At 40.6% G+C, this 21,606-nt stretch overlaps 1 protein-coding gene across 7 annotated transcripts in view; it reads right to left on the bottom strand.

The window, feature by feature from the left end:
- Nucleotides 1-435: 435 nt before the first annotated feature.
- The window catches only part of GOLGA4 (golgin A4), a 223,384-nt gene continuing 202,213 nt past the window's right edge, over nucleotides 436-21,606 (bottom strand). For 6 of the 7 annotated variants that reach the window (XM_077491722.1, XM_077491720.1, XM_077491725.1 and 3 more), the window contains 2 exons: nucleotides 16,054-16,110; nucleotides 436-5,254 (listed from right to left, as the gene is read on the bottom strand). In XM_077491722.1, coding sequence (XP_077347848.1) covers nucleotides 16,081-16,110 — 30 coding nt within the window. In that variant the 3' untranslated portion in view covers nucleotides 436-5,254; nucleotides 16,054-16,080. The remainder of the gene's footprint in view (nucleotides 5,255-16,053; nucleotides 16,111-21,606) is intronic. The other variant, XM_077491724.1, reaches the window with a different exon arrangement.

Raw genomic sequence — 21,606 nt, forward strand, 5'->3', positions numbered from 1 at the left:
CAAGAGACACTTTGAAAATAAATGAAAAACAAAAGTTTACATGTAAATAAACCCCTTACTGTAGTGATTGTGTGTTTTTTTTTTTACTTGTTTTTAACATTCTGTTTTTAAAATGAATGTAATTTCTGAACGAAAACCACATCCAGTATATATCACTTCTGTCTGTTATTCTCAGAGTGGATTAGAGATTGATGCTCCCTAACCATATATAGTTGATTATTTATATTTACCACTACATAGAGATATTTAAGAATAAAGTGCCTTTTTTAACTTTGCATATTTAACTAAATTATACACCACACTTTTTTTTTTAAGATTATTAACGGATTAATCAAAACAATAATTGTCCAACTAATCGATTATGAAAATAATAGTTAGTTGCATCCCTATTCTGTTCCATTAAAACATTAAAGAAAGGAACAAAAACAAACTGTATTTAGTAAATAAAATTTATTTTCCTCCATTTTTAGGATTAACATTGAGGCCATCACAAAACCGCATTATAATACATTCATTTATTGACTATTTACAATGTACAGTTGTATATTCAATCTGGAAAATATACGTACAAAAGCTAAGAGGAACCCAGTGAGTTACTCCGATTTTAGAATCTTCCATCATAGATGAAAGTTTGAAGAACTGGCCCATAGCAAAAAAAATAAAAAATCAAAGATAAGCACAGCAAGAAAATGATATATAAGCTAAATGAACCACAATTCCTTCCCTAATACAGTATTGCACAATTAATTCACACAGAATGAAAACCACGGGCTTAAAATGTAGCAAAAACAAAGAAAGCACGCTTGAAAACATTTCTATGAACTCAAAATCTAAAATGTGGGCACGTTTTTAGACAGTGGAAATTGATCTTCAGCAGGGTAAAAAAAAAAAAAAAAGAAAAAAAAAAAAAAAAGATATTCCGGTTGACAAGGTTAGTGTTATTTTACTTGAACCTGCTTTTAAATAGCTAGGAGTACTGTAAAGTAGCATCATTTTTTTTTTCTTCATCAAAAAAAAAAAAATATATATATATGATGGAGCACAATATGCCCATTGTAACCCATAAGCAATTTAAAAGCACAGCTCCAGGCAAAAACTTTTTATTCTTCTATGGATAGAAGTAAATTGGGTTAGAACTGCTGTCATGTTTTGAGCGATGGGAAATCTCTCTAATGGGGGCACAAAACAAACCCACATTTTTAGTAGTATGAGGAATGTTCTATTGCCGTCTATGCGGCAACAGAACTGGTCATAATATAGGCGAGAAATCTCCCCAGAGTGGTCACCGAAATAAATAGAATCCGGACAGAAAATGCAACTCTTCCTCTACCCAAAATGTATTAAAAAAAAAAAAAAAAAAAAAAAAACCCTATACAGACAGCCAAAATCTGGAGGGCTTATGGGCATTTTAGGCGCATACACAAATTAGCTGATCTTCTAAACCATACACATCATGCTTATTTCTTACACATATACCATGAAAATAAACATGTTACACACCCAGACTGTTCAAAATTAGTAGATTATTAAAATACACAAGCAAATGTTATTTTCTGTAAAAGGTGCAATCATCAGCAGTTACAAAGATATAGGTAGCTGAAGTGTTGAGCAGCTAAACTACTATAAAAAAAATAAAACTCCAAAGTCATATACAACCTTACTGGTTAATATGATAAGCAACCAAATTGACCAATAGTAATAGTAGTGGCTGGGGTAGGGCAAAGCTCATATTTTCCAAAGAAATTTGAGTTTTCCATATAACATCAGCTGGCCATATCTCTGGATCCACTGATTATTTTCATGTAAAGTAGTAATAAACCCAAAAATGAAAACTGCTACATTAGTTTTTTTTTGTGGACTTGTTTCCTTTTTTTTCACCTGGTGATCCAGACACTTCCGGTCAGGTTGTTGCAACTTTGAATAGAGAATCAACAGAACCCCTCTTGGACAGCAGCATTGTCCATCTGGGCAGGGGTTAGTGTTAGATGTACTAGCAGATTTCCATGGACATGACTAACATATTGAAGCTGAACTGTAACTGAGCAGTTACAGCAACAGTTCTATTTTTCCTTTTGGGATAAAGGTTTTATATAAATTATAAAAAAATGTTCATTGTAAGCACCCGTCAGTGTTAAAGAGGAAGTAAACCCTTCCAAACAACTTGGACCTATAGGTAAGCCTAGATTAAGGCTTACCTGTAGGTCCAAGCAATATCTCCTAAACCTATATGGTTTAGGAGATATTTGCCCGAAAATGGGCACCGCTGTCTACGGCGCATGCGCCGTAGACAGCGGCGCGCAGGCGCACTAAATGCGGCAAATCCAAGAATGGATTTGCCAAATTTGTCGACTCCCGTGCGCATGCGCGGGAGTGACGTCATCGCGGCTTCGCCGTATGACAGCGGCGGAGCTGCGAGGCGCGACTCCCGTGCGCATGCGCGGGAGTGACGTCATCGCGGTTGCGCCGCTGTGATTCATCGGAGCTGCGAGACGCCACAAGCAACATGGATGCGGCGGACTACAGGGGACAGCGGCGACTTCGCTGGCTCCTGTGTCAGGTAAGTGACACATAATGAGCTACTATGCGATGCATAGTAGTCCATTATGCTTTACCTTTGCAGGGAAAAAAAGAGGAAGTAAACCCATCAGGGTTTACTTCCTCTTTAAATGGTTGGTCTTCAAGCTAGTTCACACCAGTTGCAGTCCAGTGCATTTTTAATCTCCATCAAAAACGCATTCACTGTTTTCTCCATATATTCCAATGGCCCTAGTTCACACCAGTACAGTGTGTTCCAGGGCAGTCAACAAAAGTAGAACATGCTGCATTTTTTCTGTATGGAACGTGGCAAAAGGCATCAAAATCACACTGGAACACATTAAAAATGCACCAGAATGCACATGTCCTGAATTAAGATGAAGAAAAAAAGAGGAAAACAAATGCACCAGAACGCATCAAAAACGCCGACAAAATGTGCATACAGAAACACTTCCAGAATGCATAAATTGTAGTGTGAACCAGCCCTAACCCTTTATTTGCCACTTTTGCTGGAGACATTGGTCTGTTAAAGGAATTTGAAAAGTAACAGACTTATTGGCTGGATCACTAGATAAAAATCCAGATAAACAATCTTAAAATAAATAAACGAATGCAACTACCACATCTAAGCTGCAATATAATAAATTTTTATTTTTGAGTTCATCACCACTTTAAGAGAAACACTGATTATGAATTTTTATGTTGTACACTCAGTTGGAATTGCCCAAGTCTGTCTCAGGTTTGCTTTAAGATGACTAGCAGTCAGCATGAGCCATACTGTGTCAACCTCCAACTTTGCATAATTATGAATGACACAGAGGCTTCTATTAGCACATTTGCCATGTGCGCGTGTGTGTTCATGTCGTGCCACCAAAGGCATGAAATGTCAGTTTGTAATATTTCAATAAAGTTACAAAAAAAAAAAAGTAAGCAGCGCAATGTATTGTAGTCAGATCATCGCCTTGCTCCCTTTACAGCGCATACAGCGGCCACGGTATAACATGGCTTGCTGGTGTGAATAAGCCTTTAAACAGAATTTTTTTTTGTTCCCACAACACATGGGTTTGCCATTTTCCTGATATTGCACAAGCTTTCGATTTTGGGATCAATTTAAAATAGGTACTTCCATAAATAAGTTTACTAGTGTTCTCAGTTTCAAGGCTAGACCTCTAGCAAAAAAACAATACTTTTGATTTCAGGTGGAGGGCGATGGGGAGTAGCTGGTTTAATATAAATTAAGCTGATCTTTGCAGGCCTGATGTAATAAAAGTGCAGAAGCATTCTGAAAATTCAGAATTTGGTGTATGCTCCCCTGATTCAAAACTAAAATAGTAGATAAACAGTATAACGATAATTCTTAAAGATAACTATTTTATACACAGTACCTCAACTTAACATAGATCCAATTTGCTAAAGTGTTAATGTCTAAAAGTAAATCAGATAGCAGGATTTTCAAGGTACCCGCACATACATTTTAATGTAATAAACTCTACTGCACACCTTGAAGATTTCCAAAGCCAGGAAAATATCGTCATTTGCAGCCTAAATTGCAATACCCCACAGTCCAAAACACATGCTTTATAGGTTAAAGCAAACAAGACGAGTAGGATGTGCTATGAAATGTCAGAACACGTGCTGGGCTCCAGCTCTTGATAGGGGTTGCAAGAAAAAGAAATCAGGAACTCAAACAGTAAGGCCTCATGAACACTGGACGTTTTTACAGCAGCTGTTTTTGGCAGTAGACGTTTTCTTCTACAGTCATTAAACTCTCCATAATGTTATCCTATGTGTCCATGCACACAAAGGCTGTTATCAGCAGTTTTGGGCAGTGGTGTTTTTGAGCAGTAAAAGAAAACCCCCAAAACTAGTGGGTTCTGAGAGATGTTTTTGAAAGAAAGAAAAACATTTTTTTTTTTCATCCAAAAAAAAAAAAATGTGGAAAAACGCTAATAAACGCTATTGCAAAAACGTTGAAAAAAGTTGAAAAACTCACTGCAAAGCTACTGTCGTTTTTATAACATTAATTTAACGTCCAGTGTGCATGAGGCCTAAAGGTTGCCATGTTTTAGGAAGCAATGTAGAAAGAAATAGTATTTGTGTGTGTTAAGCAGTACTCTAAAAATTAATCGTTTTTCCCCAGAATTCCACCTGAAAAATAACAGTGCAGGGAGACCACAGGCAATATTGATGACCAGTTATTTGCCCTCCGCCTAAAGTTATCTGCCCTCTTAAAGTTCCTCTTTAGGACCTGTCACACTGAATCACATGTCTGGGTGTAGGGTCTCTAAATCAAGAAGAGGTTGACATGAATAAAAGGTATATGCAACCAGTTAAAGGTGTCTTCAAGTGAGCATGACATTAATAGGTTAGCAATGGTAGCATTTTTCATGCAAGTGCGTACTTATTTGTTATGCAAGTCACGTTTAAATAAACCATTTCTCATACATAATAAATTATTTTGTCCATTTTCAAACAGTTATTGTACCAATGTACAGAACACTCCTTTCATAAGAAGAAAGATGGTTAAAAATAAATAGTGACAAAATGTCACTATGTAGCATCAGCTCAACACAAGGCAGTTAATGGTAAGAGTTTTTGATTGCTAAACCTATTAGATTTGACTTTCATTTCATCCCATCAGTTGTAAGAATTTAATTCTGACAAATCTAGAGGAAGCAGGATCTTCAAAGCAGCATTAGGAGGAAGGTCTCAGCCAAGACTGCAAGTAAAAAAAAAAAGAAAAAGAAAAGTTAGATTTGTTAGCAACATAAATTTATCAACCAAGTTTTTATTCATCGTTTCCCAACCACAGTCTTGCTTTAAACAAAGTAATAGACATAAAAACATGGTTTACACTTGGGTTAAGGTCTTATTATGGTGTTTTTGTCTCCGGCCATTCCACTGTATACATTTCCCAGACCTTACTCTACTTTATCCACAGAACATTCTTTTAGTAGTGCAGTAAATTTGGCTACCTTTGTCAAGATTTTTATACAAGACGTGCAAATCCTGTAGCTTTTTCATCTCCCGACCTTGGTTTCTTCCACTATTGGCTCACAGAAACATGGCAATGTAAAAATGCAGTGATAGGTACATAGGACTTTATAATCATGAATTCTCTTTGTGTAGACAATTCTACCTGCATATCTTTAAATATTTTAGTTTATACGGCTATTGTTTAATTGATTGTTTAATTAATTTGAGGTTTTTTGGTTGCAAGCAAAAAACATGCACAAGATTGAAAAAAATGTCTTATTAATTTGCATAGATCTTTGACATGGTCTGTACCAAAACATAATTTTAGGTTCATTATGGGTTCAATATATACAAAACAAATGATAAACTAAACTGTATAATTTTTATCTACAGTTGCTATTTTAAAATGAACACTGGTCAAAATAGAAAAAAATATTTTGTGAAAACCTTTTATTTTTGCCTTTTTTTTGTCCCTAGATTGTAAAGAAAATGGGATTTTTTAGCTTACAGCTTACCTGTAAAATCATTTTCTTGGAGTAAATCACAGGACATAGAGTCATAGTAGTTACTATGTGGGTTATAGGCCATCTTTAGGTGATGGACATCTCCAATTACTGGGAGTACCTCAGTTTTTGTAGCAAAGCAATATATGTGTATCCAAAGAGGGGAGGGACCTCTGTGTCCTGTGATGTACTCAAAAAAAAAAAAAAGGATTTTACAGGTAAGCTGTTATAAAAATCCTATTTTCTTTATCATACATCATGGGGCACAGAGCCATAGTAGTTACTATGTGGGATGTCCCAGAGCAATGCTGCCTGAGGCGAGGGAGACAAAAACAAAAAGTAGGGCGCCATCAGACCTGAGGACCTATACTGCTGCCTGCAGCACACTGTGCCCAAAAGCGATATCCTCATGCATCCACCTGATAGAATCTGGTAAATGTATGGACTGAAGACCAAGTTGCGACATTGCAGATTTGAGCCATAAAGGCTTGGTGATGCACTGCCCATAAAGCACTAACAGCCTTGGTGGAGTGCACTTTGATTTGAAAAGGTGGAATCTTCCTCCTCAAACCATAAGCTTGAACAATTACTTGCCAAATCCATTTAGAAATAGTAGATTTCAATGCTGCCTTTTTTAGGACCTTCAGGCAACACAGATAAATCATCCGTTTTTCGAATCTGAGCAATCGCCTTCAAGTAGACTTTGACTGCTCTCACTACATCAAGAGAATGTAGCGACTTTTCTTCCGTAGAACAGGGTTCTGGAAAAAATTAAGGTAGAACAATATCCTGGTTTAGATGAAAACCTGACACTACCTACGGTAGAAAGTTAGGATGAAGACGCAATACTACCCTATCCTTGTGAATAATTAAATATGACTCTTTACAAGAAAGAGCAGCCAACTCTGATACCCTTCTTGCAAAAGATATGGCTACCAATAAACCTAGCTTTTTATGGACCAAGGGAATATGTTGTAACGGCTCAAAAGGCTGTAATTCTGTAATGCAGACAGAACTTAATTCATGGATTCACGCCAGGAAATATATGCCTTCCAGACTCTATAATATATGACTCTGGAGGCCAGCATCCTTGCATTAATCAAGGTAGATACCACTGAACCTGACAGCCCACGCTTCTTCAGAATGTGAGTCTCAATAGCCAAACCGTTAAATTTAGCATTTCTAAGGTAGAATGGAATACCAAACCTTGCAAAAGTAGGTCTGGAGGTGGCGGTAGGGTCCATGGGTCCCCTACCGTCATCTTTAGGATCTCTGCATACCAAGATCTTCTGGGCCACAAGAATCACTGACTTCCCTTTCTGCTTGATGCTGCAAAGAAGTCGTGGAAGCAGCAGAATAGGAGGGAATGCATAAATCAGTGAAAACGAATCCCGCGGGGCCACCAAGTCATCTGTTCCGCATGCTAGCGGATCCTTTGTTCTGGACACAAAGTTGTCAATCTTTTTGTTGAACCTGGATGCAAATAGGTCTACTTCCGGGATCCCCCATCTCTGGCATATTGCCAGGAAGATATCTGGGTGAAGAGACCATTCTCGCCTGGCAATTTTCTATTCCTGGAATGAAGATTGCCAAAAGGCAAGGTACATGGTTTCCTGCCAAAGTTAGGGCCTCTTTCTGCAGCATGAGAGAAGGTTTTTCACCTTAATGCATAGAATGCATTAGGGTGAAAAACCATGAGGGTTTACAACCCCTTTAAAAGACGGGAGCTTTTCTTTCTTCCTATATTTTGCTTCCAAAACCATCCGAAATTAAAGAATGTAATTACAGTAGTAGTCTCTACTCTTCCCTGTAACCAGGCATGGGGAGTGCACATGACACTCCTGTTTCCCGATAATGAAGTACTGGGTACCAGTGTGGCCCATTGTCAGGCCCCCAGTGCGGTCATATACAGTATGCAATTTTCAGATAATTGTGTCTCCTATAAAATGAACCCATTACTTAAAGTAATAGATTCACTTTTCAGAGTATGGAACATTAAAGGCACAATTCAAAAGAAAATAATATAACATATATTAAACAAAGAATAAAAAAAAAAAAAAAAATACTATAAAAAATGTAAGACTATTTTAGCACCCTGGTTAGTACATAATGTAAAAATTCCTTTCATCAAAAATATGTATTATTGTGCAACAGCCTCTGATCACCCTTCCAAATCTTATGTCCGAGTTTTCGGCCTACGGTGCGGTGTCAAATTTTAAAATCAATATGTCCAAATCGGAAATGTTAAAGATCTCTGTCCCCGCCAAACAGGTATCTCACCTGAAAAAGAACTATCCCTTTACCTGGCAGTTGAGCTCCATGAAATATTTGGGCATTCAACTTACGCCCTCACTATCGTCCCTTTTCCGCGCTAACTTTATGCCTTTGCTCAACACACTTAGGTCAGATATCCAAAGGTGGTCCCAGCTACGACATTCTTGGCTGGGTAGAATTGGTCTGGTTAAGATGAACTTGCTGCCTAGGGTGCTCTTCATGCTTCAGATGGTCCCGTTTGGGATACCGGTGGGGTTTTTTACAATCTTGACATCTTTGGTATACCGGTACATATGGAATAGGAGAAGACCCAGGCTGAATAGATCTCTCCTCATCCGCCCTAAGTGTAGTGGGGGTTTAGCTGTACCAGACTTTAAGCTTTACTACAGGGCCGTTGTGCTGACTAGGCTCTCTGACCTGAAGTATTGCAAGGACACGAAACTCTGGGTAAACTTAGAAACGGACCTCTGTGGCGCTGAACCTTCCACACTGATGTGGATCCCGAGGAAGTTCCGGACCCTTTTGTCTACCACGTCACCGCTTACACACTCCTCCTTGATGGTGTGGGACTCTATCTGTAAGATGCATGGCTGGTTGTATAACTCCCCCCTGATGCCCCTGGTGGGTCATGATTTTTTCCCACCGGGTAATATGGACCCTCAGATTCACCCGTGGCGGCTGGGCACTAACACATGTCTACATCAGTTCACCGGCCCATCCGGGGTGTTGCCTCTTTCTTCCATCATGGGTGACTCCTCCATATCCTACATGGATCGATGGAAACATCATCAACTATTGAACTTTGTTCGCATGCTCCCAAAGCCCCTGCGCACCTTGGCGGAGCTTACACCTGTGGAAACCGCATTTGCCGAACCTGACCCGATTGAGCGGCCGGTTTCGTACTTCTATCAGGCATTGCTGTCCCTCACTTCTACGGGTACTCCCTCCTTCCTACGGTACTGGGAAAGGGAACTACATACGGCGCTGTCTCCGTCCCAGCAGTCACAAATCCTAACCCTGGCTCATACCTCCTCTGGATCCTCTAAGACATCAGAAATGGCGTATAAACTTTTGACCAGATGGCACTACACACCGGTTGTTTTACATAGGTTTTCTCCTCAGTCCTCCCCACTTTGTTGGCGGGAGTGCGGGGAGGTAGCCACTCATGCTCATATTTGGTGGTACTGCCCGAGGATCCGCCCATTCTGGCTGGCGATTTTCTACACGATTAAAGATATCCAGGGGTGGGAGGTACCTAATGACCCGTGGTATGTTCTGTTCCATTGCACGGGGAGGCCGACGGGCCCATATAAGAGGTCAATTACACCACACCTCTTAAACGCTGCCAAAACCCTCATTCCTCAGTTTTGGAAGCTGAAGACGATCCCCACGCTCCGGCGTTGGTTACTCAACGTGGATACCACATATTACATGGAGGACATGACTCTCTCCCTCCGGGGTAAATCTGAGTTGGCAACGAAGATCTGGGCATGTTGGGTTGCCTTTAAATATTCATCTAGTTATGCAGCCATAATGTCTCAACCAGTGTGATGTGATCATAACTCTTGTTCTTACTATATCAACTGTAATTTTGCAATTGTATGCCTGAGGGTGGTCTGCCCCCTCCCCCCCCCGCCCCCCACATCCCCCCCCTTCTTTCTCTTTTTCTCTCTCTTTCTGTTTATTTTCCCTTTCCTTTACTCTCCCTCTATTTCTGTCCACTATATTCCCTCTTTTATAATGGAAGAGGTGGGTGTATTTGTCTGTGCCATTGTAACTAACGATATAATGTTGCTGCCCTTGATATTGGTTTATGTATTGATCGTTATGCTTTGTACACGCATCTCTTCTTTAATAAACATTAATTATATAAAAAAAAATTAAAAATATATGTATTATGAACTTTGAGTCTTGAGAGGCAGGATAGGTTTGAAGCAGACAGCCTGAACTGAACATACTTCAGAAATACTGAAAGCATGACCTGGGTTAGTACTGGGTTGCATAAAGTTTAATCACTGGTAAATCAGGCTCCAGGGATCAGCATTAGAAGCAGTGTAAAAACTGAATATGACCAAAACCTAAAGAAAAACAAAGGCTGCCAGAGGCAACCTTCTCTTTTAAATACAATAGTTATCTTGTGGTCAAGCTTATCCAAAGGCTTCACTACTTTACGTTACTGAAAGCACAAGAACACAGAAAGAGTTCTACCTGCATTTGTTGCATACGTGTACTGGATCAGTGGTTCAGAAAATACTGGAGAAAAAGACTTGCAGACAGTTTGTATTTTCACAAGGCCAGCAAAGCTCTCTCAGGTTAGATTACCTTTAAAAACTAGTGCGGTTGATGTTGTGGTCACCCTTTCTCTAGCTCCCTGCCCTGGGGCTATTTGAATCAGCAATTCCATGTTTGGTTTAGACTATTAAGACATTCAACACACATATACATCTATCAATTGTATTCTATTAGAAATGTGTTAAAACAACATAAATGAGGATAAAAACAATACATAAGGCCACAAAAGCGATCAGGACATGTCCGGTAAAATTCCCTTAATTTCCAATGAGTTTCCGATAAACTATTTCTTCCTCAGGGGAGCGAGAATTTGTAAGCAATCCAAGCGATCACAATACATATGTGCCCAAAATCATTGCTGTGTTAAAGAGCTGCCTGGCAACCCCCCCCCCCCAAGCAAGCCCAAGAAAGCTACTCCCTCAGCAGGACCCAAAATGCCAACTCTGTTGTTATGTGGACATTACCTGGGATATTATACAAATTCCTCAAAATTATGACCAACCCCAAACTCCAAGCAATGGCCAAATTATGAAAGGTCCAGGGAATGACAACTTTTTAACAAAGCAATGATTTTGGTTGTATTTGTCTTGTGATTGTGCTTGGGTCTCTTACAGATTCTCATTCCCCTGAGAAATAAATAATAAATAACTATTCAAGACATGATGGGATTGAAGAGAACTGTACCAAATATGTCCTGATCGCTATTGTGGCCTTCTGTATTGTATTGTTTTTATTCTTACTTGTGTTATTTTAACATGTTTCTCATAAAATACATCTTAGGCTTCATGCACACGAGACGCAGATGCAAACTCTGCTGGACACATGTTTTTAAAAGCTGAAACCGGCGTTTAGAAACGCGCGTTTTGCCGCTATTTTTACCGCGATTTAGCTGTGTTTTACCGCGTTTGCGTCTAGAAGCGTTTAGTTAAGCTAACATCATAGACCCTCCCCAGCTCAAAAAACAGTATTATTAACTATTTCAGCAATTTTGTGAGACCAGAGTGAGTAGCAGCAGCTGTGAGAGCTGCAGTGTACTTGTATTTAGCGTGTCACTTGCCACGGCACCTGCCACAAGTTGTGGATTGTCCACTTGCCACGTGACTTGCCACATCATCTGCCACAAGTTGTGGATTGTCCAACTGCCACGTCACCTGCCACAAGTTGTGGATTGTCCACTTGCCACGTCACTTGCCACGTCACTTGCCACATCACCTGCCACGTCACTTGCCACAAGTTTTGGATTGTCCACTTGCCACGTCACTTGCCACAAGTTGGGGATTGTCCACTTGCCACATCACCTGCCACAAGTTGTGGATTGTCCACTTTCCACGTCACCTGCCATGCCACCTGCCACAAGTTGTGGATTGTCCACTTGCCACGTCACCAGCCACATCACCTGCCACAAGTTGTGGATTGTCCACTTGCCACGTCACCAGCCACATCACCTGCCACAAGTTGTGGATTGTCCACTTGCCACGTGACTTGCCACATCACCTGCCACGTCACTTGCCATGTCACCTGCCACAAGTTGTGGATTGTCCACTTGCCACGTCACCTGCCACAAGTTGTGGATTGTCCACTTGCCACGTCACCTGCCACGTCACTTGCCACGTCACCTGCCACAAGTTGGGTATTGTCCACTTGCCACATCACCTGCCACGTCACTTGCCACATCACCTGCTACAAGTTGTGGATTGTCCACTTGCCACGTCACTTGCCACATAACCTGCCATGTCACTTGCCACAAGATGTGGATTGTCCACTTTCCATGTCACCTGCCATGCCACCTGCCACAAGTTGTGGATTGTCCACTTGCCACATCACCTGCCACAAGTTGTGGATTTCCACTTGCCACATCACCTGCCACGTCACCTGTCACAAGTTGTGGATTGTCCACTTGCCACATAACTTGCCACCTGCCATGTCACTTGCCACAAGTTGTGGATTGTCCACTTGCCACGTCACCTGCCACAAGTTTTGGATTGTCCACTTGCCACGTCACTTGCCACGGCAGCTGCCACATCACTTGCCACAAGATGTGGATTGTCCACTTGTCACATCACCTGCCACGTCACTTGCCACATCACCTGCCAAGTCACCTGCCACAAGTTGTGGATTGTCCACTTGCCACATCACTTGCCACATCACCTGCCACGTCACTTGCCACAAGATGTGGATTGTCCACTTTCCACGTCACCTGCCATGCCACCTGCCACAAGTTGTGGATTGTCCACTTGCCACGTCACCAGCCACATCACCTGCCACAAGTTGTGGATTGTCCACTTGTCACATCACTTTCCACGTCACCAGCCATAAGTTGTGGATTGTCCACTTGCCACATCACTTTCCACGTCACCTGCCACGTCACCTGCCACAAGTTGTGGATTGTCCACTTGCCACGTCACCTGACACAAGTTGTGGATTGTCCACATGCCACGTCACTTGCCACGTCACCTGACACAAGTTGTGGATTGTCCACATGCCACGTCCCCTGCCATGTCCCCTGCCACAAGTTGTGGATTTTCCACTTGCCACGTCACCTGCCAGGTCACTTGCTGCGTCACCTGCCAGGTCACTTGCCACAAGTTGTGGATTGTCCACTTTGCACATCACTTGCCACTTCACCTGCCACGTCACTTGCCACAAGTTGTGGATTGTCCACTTGCCACCTGCCATGTCACTTGCCACAAGTTGTGGATTGTCCACTTGCCACGTCACTTGCCACCTGCCATGTCACTTGCCACAAGTTGTGGATTGTCCACTTGCAGTTGCAATTGTTTAAAATATTTTTCTAATGGTTTTTCATCATTTGCAATCATTTTTGAGATTTTTAATGTAAAAAAAGGTCACCTTTAAAAACGCTTATAAACGAAAACGCGGTAAAATGCGGTAGCAGCGGTTTGCCGCGTTTTACCGCGTTTTGCGTCTGAAACGTGGAAACTTTTGCGTCTGAACCCATTTTTTTGCTTCTGAAAAAACAAGGTTAAACGCAACTGCATAAAAACGGCAAAAAACTAGACTGTGTGCATGGACACATAGGATAACATTGAATGAGTTCAGGAGCAGTTGAAAAAAGTGTCCAACTGCCTCTGAACATGCGTTTAACTGCGTCTCGTGTGCATGAGGCCTTATAGATCTAGATGTGTAAATATGTATAATGCCTAAAAAAAAAAAATCCCACTCAAACAATGAACTGCAAACTTAAAAATATAGGGAGGTTAGCATTCATTACCGTTGCTACTTGGTTATTGTTTCTGTTTTTAGGCTCCACATTCACTAGCTCACTAGCATTTGGAGATGTGCAGCTTTTGCACCTATAACATTTTGTAGCTGTACTTTTTGCTCAGCCAGATAAAGATTTAATTTGTTGAAGGTTTAGATACATCCATACAATTTTAACCCAAAGATTCAGCTTTAAGATGATTGCTGAACAGCCAATTAAATCAGATACCCATTAAAAACACCACCAGGAAAAAAAATAAAAAAAAGACTGCTATCCAATCTAAAATGGCAACTAGGACTTAAAAGGAACATGTCTGAACAGAAATAGGGCAGCTGCAATTTCTGATTTGTTTTTAGATGTGCAGGCTCCACAGATGTGACCCATATAGAGGTGCCCACCCCACTGATACTTGCTGCTTTGTTCCTCAGTCAGAGTCATTACTCCAAACACTGTCTAAGCTCCATGTCCGATATGTTAGAGCTAACAAAGGGTTAATAATTTCCCACTCTTCTTCAAATGAGTGTTTTATTATTGCTCAGGTCCAAGCACTGCATCCTGGGAAAGAGGAAGTCTCATGCTCCCCTATACCTGTAAGGAGAAGATCATTTCTGATGGAGCAAAGGAGTGATGTGGGAATGCAGTGAATCTTAGATGGGTGCTTTAAGAGAATCTGTCACTATGCCCTGAATGGTATTAAACCCAAAAATATATTGTAGCTTACCAGTTCTTAGATGTGGTGGTTGGAGTCATTTTTTTTTTAAGCTTTTATCCCTTTATTTCACCTGGTGATCCAGCCAGTAAAACACTTCCTGTCTTGCTGAATTTTGATCCATTTATAAGCAGGCTGGTAGTACCCAAGTCGATCAATTGATCAACTTTGGTACAGCCTGTGAGGTTTTTCACATGCGATTATTGCCAGTGGCTATAGTGTCAAGTTTCTCACCATGAAAAAGCATATCAGGTGATGGGAAACTGGCCTTAATCCTTTCATGTTCCCATGCCAGTTTAATCCAAATTGATTTAACGTTTTAGTTTTATCATACAGATTACCATAACAATGTGCTATCACATTACCTGTCTTAAATCTAAATACTCCAACTTTTATCCTCACAGGAACTATCTCTTTTCTTTGTAAAAGATGAGAAAAAAACAAAAAACAAAAGGTGTACTTTGTGTACTGGATGTATGACATTGTATACACAAGGCAATGATTGTCAGGCTGCTATAAAAAAAAAAAAAAAAAAAGTCAAGCAGACACAAAAAAAAGTGCCTTAACCACTTTCAGACCGGACCATTTTGCTGGCTTAAGACCAGACCACTTTTTGCGATTCGGCACTGCGTCGCTTTAACTGACAATTGCGCGGTCGTGCGACATGGGTCCCAAACAAAATTGACGTCCTTTTATGCGCTATAAACAAAAAAAGAGCGACAATTTAAAAAAAAAACGCATTTTTTTTTTACTTTTTGCTATAATAAATATCCCCCAAAAATATATAAAAAAAAACATTTTTTCCCCCTCAGTTTAGGCCGATACGTATTCTTCTACATATTTTTGGTAAAAAATAAAAATAAAATAAAAATCGCAATAAGCGATTATTGATTGGTTTCCACAAAATTTATAGTGTTTACAAAATAGGGGATAGTTTATGGCATTTTTATTTATTTATTTATTTATTTTTACTAGTAATGGTGGCGATCATTGATTTTTATTGTGACTGCGACATTATGGCGGACACATCGGACATTTTAGGGACCATTGTCATTTATACAGCAATCAGTGCTATACAAATGCACTGATTCCTGTGTAAATGACACTGGCAGTGAATGGGTTAACCAGGGGGTAGCGGTGTAGGAGTTAAGTGTGTCCTAGGGAGCAGAGATCAGTGTCACTTGTTGCTAGGCAGAACGGGGAGATGTTGTTTACATCGGCATCTCCCCGTTAAACGATTGTGGGTATCCCCGCGGAGATCGAGTCCGCGGGACCCTCGACCGGACTCACGGGGGTCCCGACCGGCACGCGCAGGTGATGGCAGGGCGGCAATTTCAAATGGACATACTTGTACGCCAATTTGCCTGCCCGTGTCATTCCTTCCGACGTACATCGTCGCACGCCGGTCGGGAAGTGGTTAATCAAGGAACTTTGCAAAAGGACAGTCGCCTTTCAAAGGCACATAAAAAGCCAAGCAAAGTACAAAGAAGGCCCAACGTAATGAGTAAGAACTTGAACAAAAAATACAATTGTTGACTCACCCGCATGCTAACTAAGCTTGGAATGACTCAGAAGATACCAACGCGAGGAGGTGTAAACTACAAAGCCAGGGAGAAAAAAAGCTTAGTGTGGTTAACAGAGGCAAAGAAAGTTAGTATTCTTGCTGGATTATACAGGTCTGTAGAGATTAGTATAAACAGTATATTAAATGATCATTAGTAATGTAAGCATTGAAAACTAGAAATGGTGATTTAGTGCCATGGTTTCTGTGTATGATTGTACATGGACTTTCAAGACACTATACCCTAAGTAAACTTATTTGTCTATTTTATAGAAATCCCTAATTGAAACAAGTCTGTGAAGGTTAGTATTTATCCAGGTCATGATATAGTTAGCATCAGTTAGTCACATGTAACTTGGTCTACTCAGTCAAGTGTAGTGAGGAATGCAAAGACGTGTACGTTGGAGAGACAAAACACCCTCTCAACAAAAAGATGGCCCAACATAGGAGGGTAAATGCTGCAGGGCAGAAAAGTTTGCACAATTGGTTCGTAAGGGGCGTAATGGAGGCCATCTATCTCAAACTAGAACAACCATCTCTTAAAAATGGGGTAGAGGCATTTACTTCACCCTCATTATTAGAGGGTCAGAATTTTAGCTACAGAATATTATGAGTTAAAAACTGCCTAGACTTCAAGGCACCACATTAGGGTGACTGAGTTACTTATGTGGCTATACATGCTGGGGTAAGATCATGACATTCATTAGATCCAAAGCAGTTATATCCTGAAGAGAGGCCTTCAACATTACAGAACAATTCCAGTAGAATGAGACGAATTACCAAAGCCTGGTACAAACAGGCAGTTTTTTTGGTTCAACCCAGCGGGCTGGATGAAAAACAAAACAAAGCAAAAAAAAAAAAAAACAAAAAACTAAGGAGCTCACTACACTATGCAATGTTATTACGGCGATAGCCCCACTGTGTTATTGTGTTCTCACAGGAAGACCGTCCCTCTGATTGAACACACCAGTCAGCGCTTGCAGCCATTGACCAACATAGTTAGTCAGGTTGAAAAAAAGACACAAGTCCATCAAGATCAACCAAAAAAATAATAATATAATCTCATATACACAAACCTACTCCCACTATTGATCCAGAGGAAGGCAAAAAAAAAACCCCAGCAGAACATGCTCCAATTTGCTACAGCAGGGGAAAAAACTCCTTCCTGATCTCCAGAGAGGCAATCGGATGTTCCCTGGATCAACTTTACCTATAAATGTTAGTACCCAGTTATATTATGTACATTTAAGAAAGAATCCAGGTCTTTTATTTAAGCAATCTACTGAGCTGGCCAGAACCACCTCTGAAGAGAGTCTAGTCCACATTTTCACAGCTCTTACTGTGAAGAAACCTTTCCGTACACGGAGATTAAATCTTTTTTCCTCTAGATGTAAAGCATGCCCCCTTGTCCTCTGTGATGATCTTAAAGTGAATAACTCAACACCAACTTCACAATATGGACCACTTATGTATTTGTACATGTTGATCCCCCCCAAAAAAACAGCAAAATAATCTTCCTGGTTCCCTCTACTTCCATATCTACAGGACTAGACATGAGATCAGTTCCAAAGAGATTTTTGAAGTAGAAAAGGTTTACGTCTGATTAGTCAACCAATAGCAATGCAAAAACAGTAATAGCACTTTTTTTTGTCTAATAAATTTTCATTTTAGCAGCCAAGTGCTCTCTAGATATCACTAGCTTGCATCCATCATCAGTAATGAATATGTTTATTAGAAACGGATAGTTGCAGCTGCCTCCAGCCTGTCACTCCATTGTATGGGTTTAGCATTTAATAGACTGTCATTCCAGCCACAGGAATAAACAGATTCTTGCTGCTGGAATTCATAGTGTGTGCTAATCACCCATGTAAACACACTTCATGTTTTTTTCAATTTAACCGGGTAAATATGAAATACTGCCTCAAATATTATACAGTAGGTTTATTATATGCAGAGAGCAGGTGGGACTCAAAGTTCCTTTTCACATGCTTACCAGGCTAACTTTTATGTGAATCTATTGTTTACCGTTTTACCTTCCAATTGATTTTTATTTTGGCTATACCACATACTTTTGCTAGGCAGTAGGATCACTTTGCCGATTCCTGGGTCAGCTCAATGGAAACCGGTTATGCAGATTAAAATGTCCAGTGAGGAAGATGGGGGGCAAAAATGAGGGACATCAAATTCAATTGCTTAAAGCGGACCTTCAGTCATGTTTTTCCAACTTTCTATCTATTAAATCCTCTGCCCTTGTTGTTTTAACTTTGGATTATAAAACATATTTTTTTCTGACAGGAAATACCTTACACAACCCACTTCCCATTTCTTGTCTGGTAAAAAGCCTAGGCTTATGGCATCATGCACGGCTCCCTCTCTCACTCTTGTGAGAGTTTGCCAGGAAGGGAGGGGGGATAACTCATAAGAGGGCCAATGAGAGCTGTGGGGGCTGCAGAGCTGGAGCTGTGTCTCTGTGTAAATCCAGGAAGTGAACAGGCAGCAGTTTTAGCTGCCCACAGTTAAGATGGTTGCATCCAATTAGAAGGGGAGAGATTTTGGCAGTATATTTTCAACTACAGAATCACATTATATATAAAATAATATGCAAAGTGGTTGGAGGGAAGCTTCAGAATGGCAAAGATGTTTTTATTACAAATTATGTGAGCAGACTGCAGTTCCTGCAGTAGGATCTACATGTGTCCCCCGTTTAACTGTATAGAATGTAAATTTGCATTTTTTTATCACAATGTACATAATTACAAATTCTTTGGTGTGTAAAAATAAATATTATGTATATAGTTTTTTGCCCAGGAAAAAAAAAATAGTGTTTCCAGGGGTGAATAGCTGAAGCTAACATCCTATTACACAGCTTGATGAATCCAAGGACTGACTTGGCTCTCCTATCTCTCTGTAGGGTTGCTTTTGGAGTTTCATTGTTAAGAAAAAAAAAAAAAAAAGAGACCCAATCATGAAGAGATAAGCTACTGCTGTGCTCTGCAAAGCCAGTGTAATGGGTGCATTTATGTATACACTTTTTTGTGCATTACATTTACTGTATTTAAATGTTAACTTCAAATAAACATATATACAAAAATGATAAACAAATTTACCAGAAACCATAATAATATTCCATAGGGGTTTGGCTATTAGTCCACATATGACATTTCATGATGACGCTCAATTGCAATAAGTCAAGTAGCCATTTGTAAAAACAACATGGCACACATCTACGGATATAAGTAACTTATTCAATTCTGAGTTGGTCAATAGAAATGGATGGTTTGCATTTAAAGTTTTATTAACTGTATAAATATTATAAGGGTTTCATGTTTAACATTTTGGATGAATAGGAAACAGTTACAACATCTCTCAGGTATTTTTTTGCTGCTTTGAAGCCTGATCATGACATTTTCTATCACTTTCTCTTCTGGTAACAAAATTACTGAATTGAAAAGAAACCTTATGGGGGGCACTGTCCTTAAAAGGAGGATCTAGCTTTCCCTTAAAGCGGAGGTCCACCCTAAAATGGACCTCCGCTCATCGGAATCCCCCCCCCCTCCGGCGCCACAATCGGCACCTTTCAGGGGGGAGGGGGGTGCAGTTACCTGGATAATCCAGGTAACTGCACCCACTTCCGGGCTAGCTCTCTGCGGAACGGGGCGTACGTTACGCCCCCGTTCCGCAAGCGCCCGCCCCCTTCAGCAAGTGCCCCGCTGCCTGCTGGGAAACACACAGCTCCCAAAGGCAGCGGGGACCGTCCGGATTGCGCCGCGCGGCTCGCGCATGCGCAGTAGGGAACCGGGAAATGAAGCCGAAAGGCTCCATTTCCTGATTCCCATACCCAAGATGGCGGCGGGACCCGGCAGCCGAGCGAGCGATCGGCTTCGGGTGCCGACATCGCGGGCGCGCTGGACAGGTAAGTGTCACTATTTAAAAGTCAGCAGCTGCAGTATTTGTAGCTGCTGGCTTTAAAAAAAAAAAAAAAAAAAAAACGCGGAGTCCCGGTGGACTCCCGCTTTAAACTTACCCTAATTAATAAAGTGTTTTATAGGATCGGATGTAACAGAAAATCTTTTCAATAAAGCCACAAGCCATTAAACACACACAAAAATTCCTATTCACAAAATGTTTTATTTATTAAAGCAGTAGTAAAGTCTTAGTAATAAAAGGGAAAAAAAATGCTACTTCTCCCTCACGCAGGTTTAAGTTATAGCATACTAGTAAGTACTGCAAAATAATACAATATGACAGACTTGCATACAAATGGAGTGCTCTATCACTGAACTGTCATGCCTCTCCCTAGGCTCTATGGCTGGTCTTCCTTCCGAATTTCTTATCTTCAGAAGCTTCAATGGCTGGGACGAGGTAGCGTTACTCCTGCACATGCGCACAGGAATCCCATTACTGGCTGACAGCAGGAGGGACACTTATGAGACTTCTAGGGTCTTTTTTGTTATTAAAAAAAAACCTGCCTGTCAGTGTTTTTTGTAATTCTTTAGTTTACGACCACTTTAACATTTCTATATAATTTAAATGTATTTTGCTAGAACAGTCTGCACCTGTAAAGGATCCTAATGGAACAAGAGAGAGAAATTGCAATAACTAATAAGTATCTATTGAATGCTATCTGCTTTTTTTCCCCTAAAGCCTGGCAGAAAACTATTGTTCAGTCTGTTTTTTGGCTGTAAAGGATTAAAAGGCCTACAAACAATTACAATTTTTAACGGAGCCAGCGTACAATATAGAACTCAAGACAATTCAAAATTGAATGGGATCCTAATAAATTATATCAAGCAAACAAAAATCCTAATACTCTGCAACAGTATTTTGCATTGCTTTCCCACTATCACCTCATTTCCTCATTTACACAGTTGCTGAGGCCCAACTGAAAATTATTAGGAGGACAGAGAGGACAATCTGTCATAAAGACCATGGCTGCTGAACAGTATGTTGTTTGCCGGGCGTTCGGGTTTGGCAAATCGCAGAGCGGGTGGGTGGACGGATTATTACTTAACAAGTGGCTGAGGAACTTGGTGTAGGAAAGAGGGGTTTGAGTTTCAGGAGAACTGGGCTGACTTCTCAGTCGGTTAGGCTCTTTAATAAGGAGGGGCTGCACCTTAATGTGGATGGTGCAGCTCTAGTTGGAAGAAAGATGGCCACAAAGTTGGTGGGGTCTTTAAATTAGGTGCGGGGGGCAGGGTTCAAAGGAAGTGACAGTGAGCAAAGGACAGACAGTATAAGAGGATTATGGGTGTGTCTATATATCAAAAACAATGTAAGGGTGGTAGAGAGGAGCAACATTGTGAATTGGATGAGGAGGGAGGTGGAATTCATGTGGGAAGAACTTCAAAAGAGAAGTGGTCCGGAGTGGTGTACCACAACGTTTTGTCTTGAGACCAATTGTGCTTATTTTATTCATAAATGACAGAGAAAGGGATACATAGCTCACTCTCAGTTTTTGCAGACGATACAAAAATAAGTAGGGCAATAACTTCACAGCCGGATATAGAAATTTTACAGAAAGACTTGAACATAA

Source organism: Lithobates pipiens, unplaced genomic scaffold (genome assembly GCF_037356315.1).
Source record: "Lithobates pipiens isolate NorthernLeopardFrog02 unplaced genomic scaffold, aLitPip1_a1.2 Scaffold_19, whole genome shotgun sequence".
NCBI lineage: Eukaryota > Metazoa > Chordata > Amphibia > Anura > Ranidae > Lithobates > Lithobates pipiens.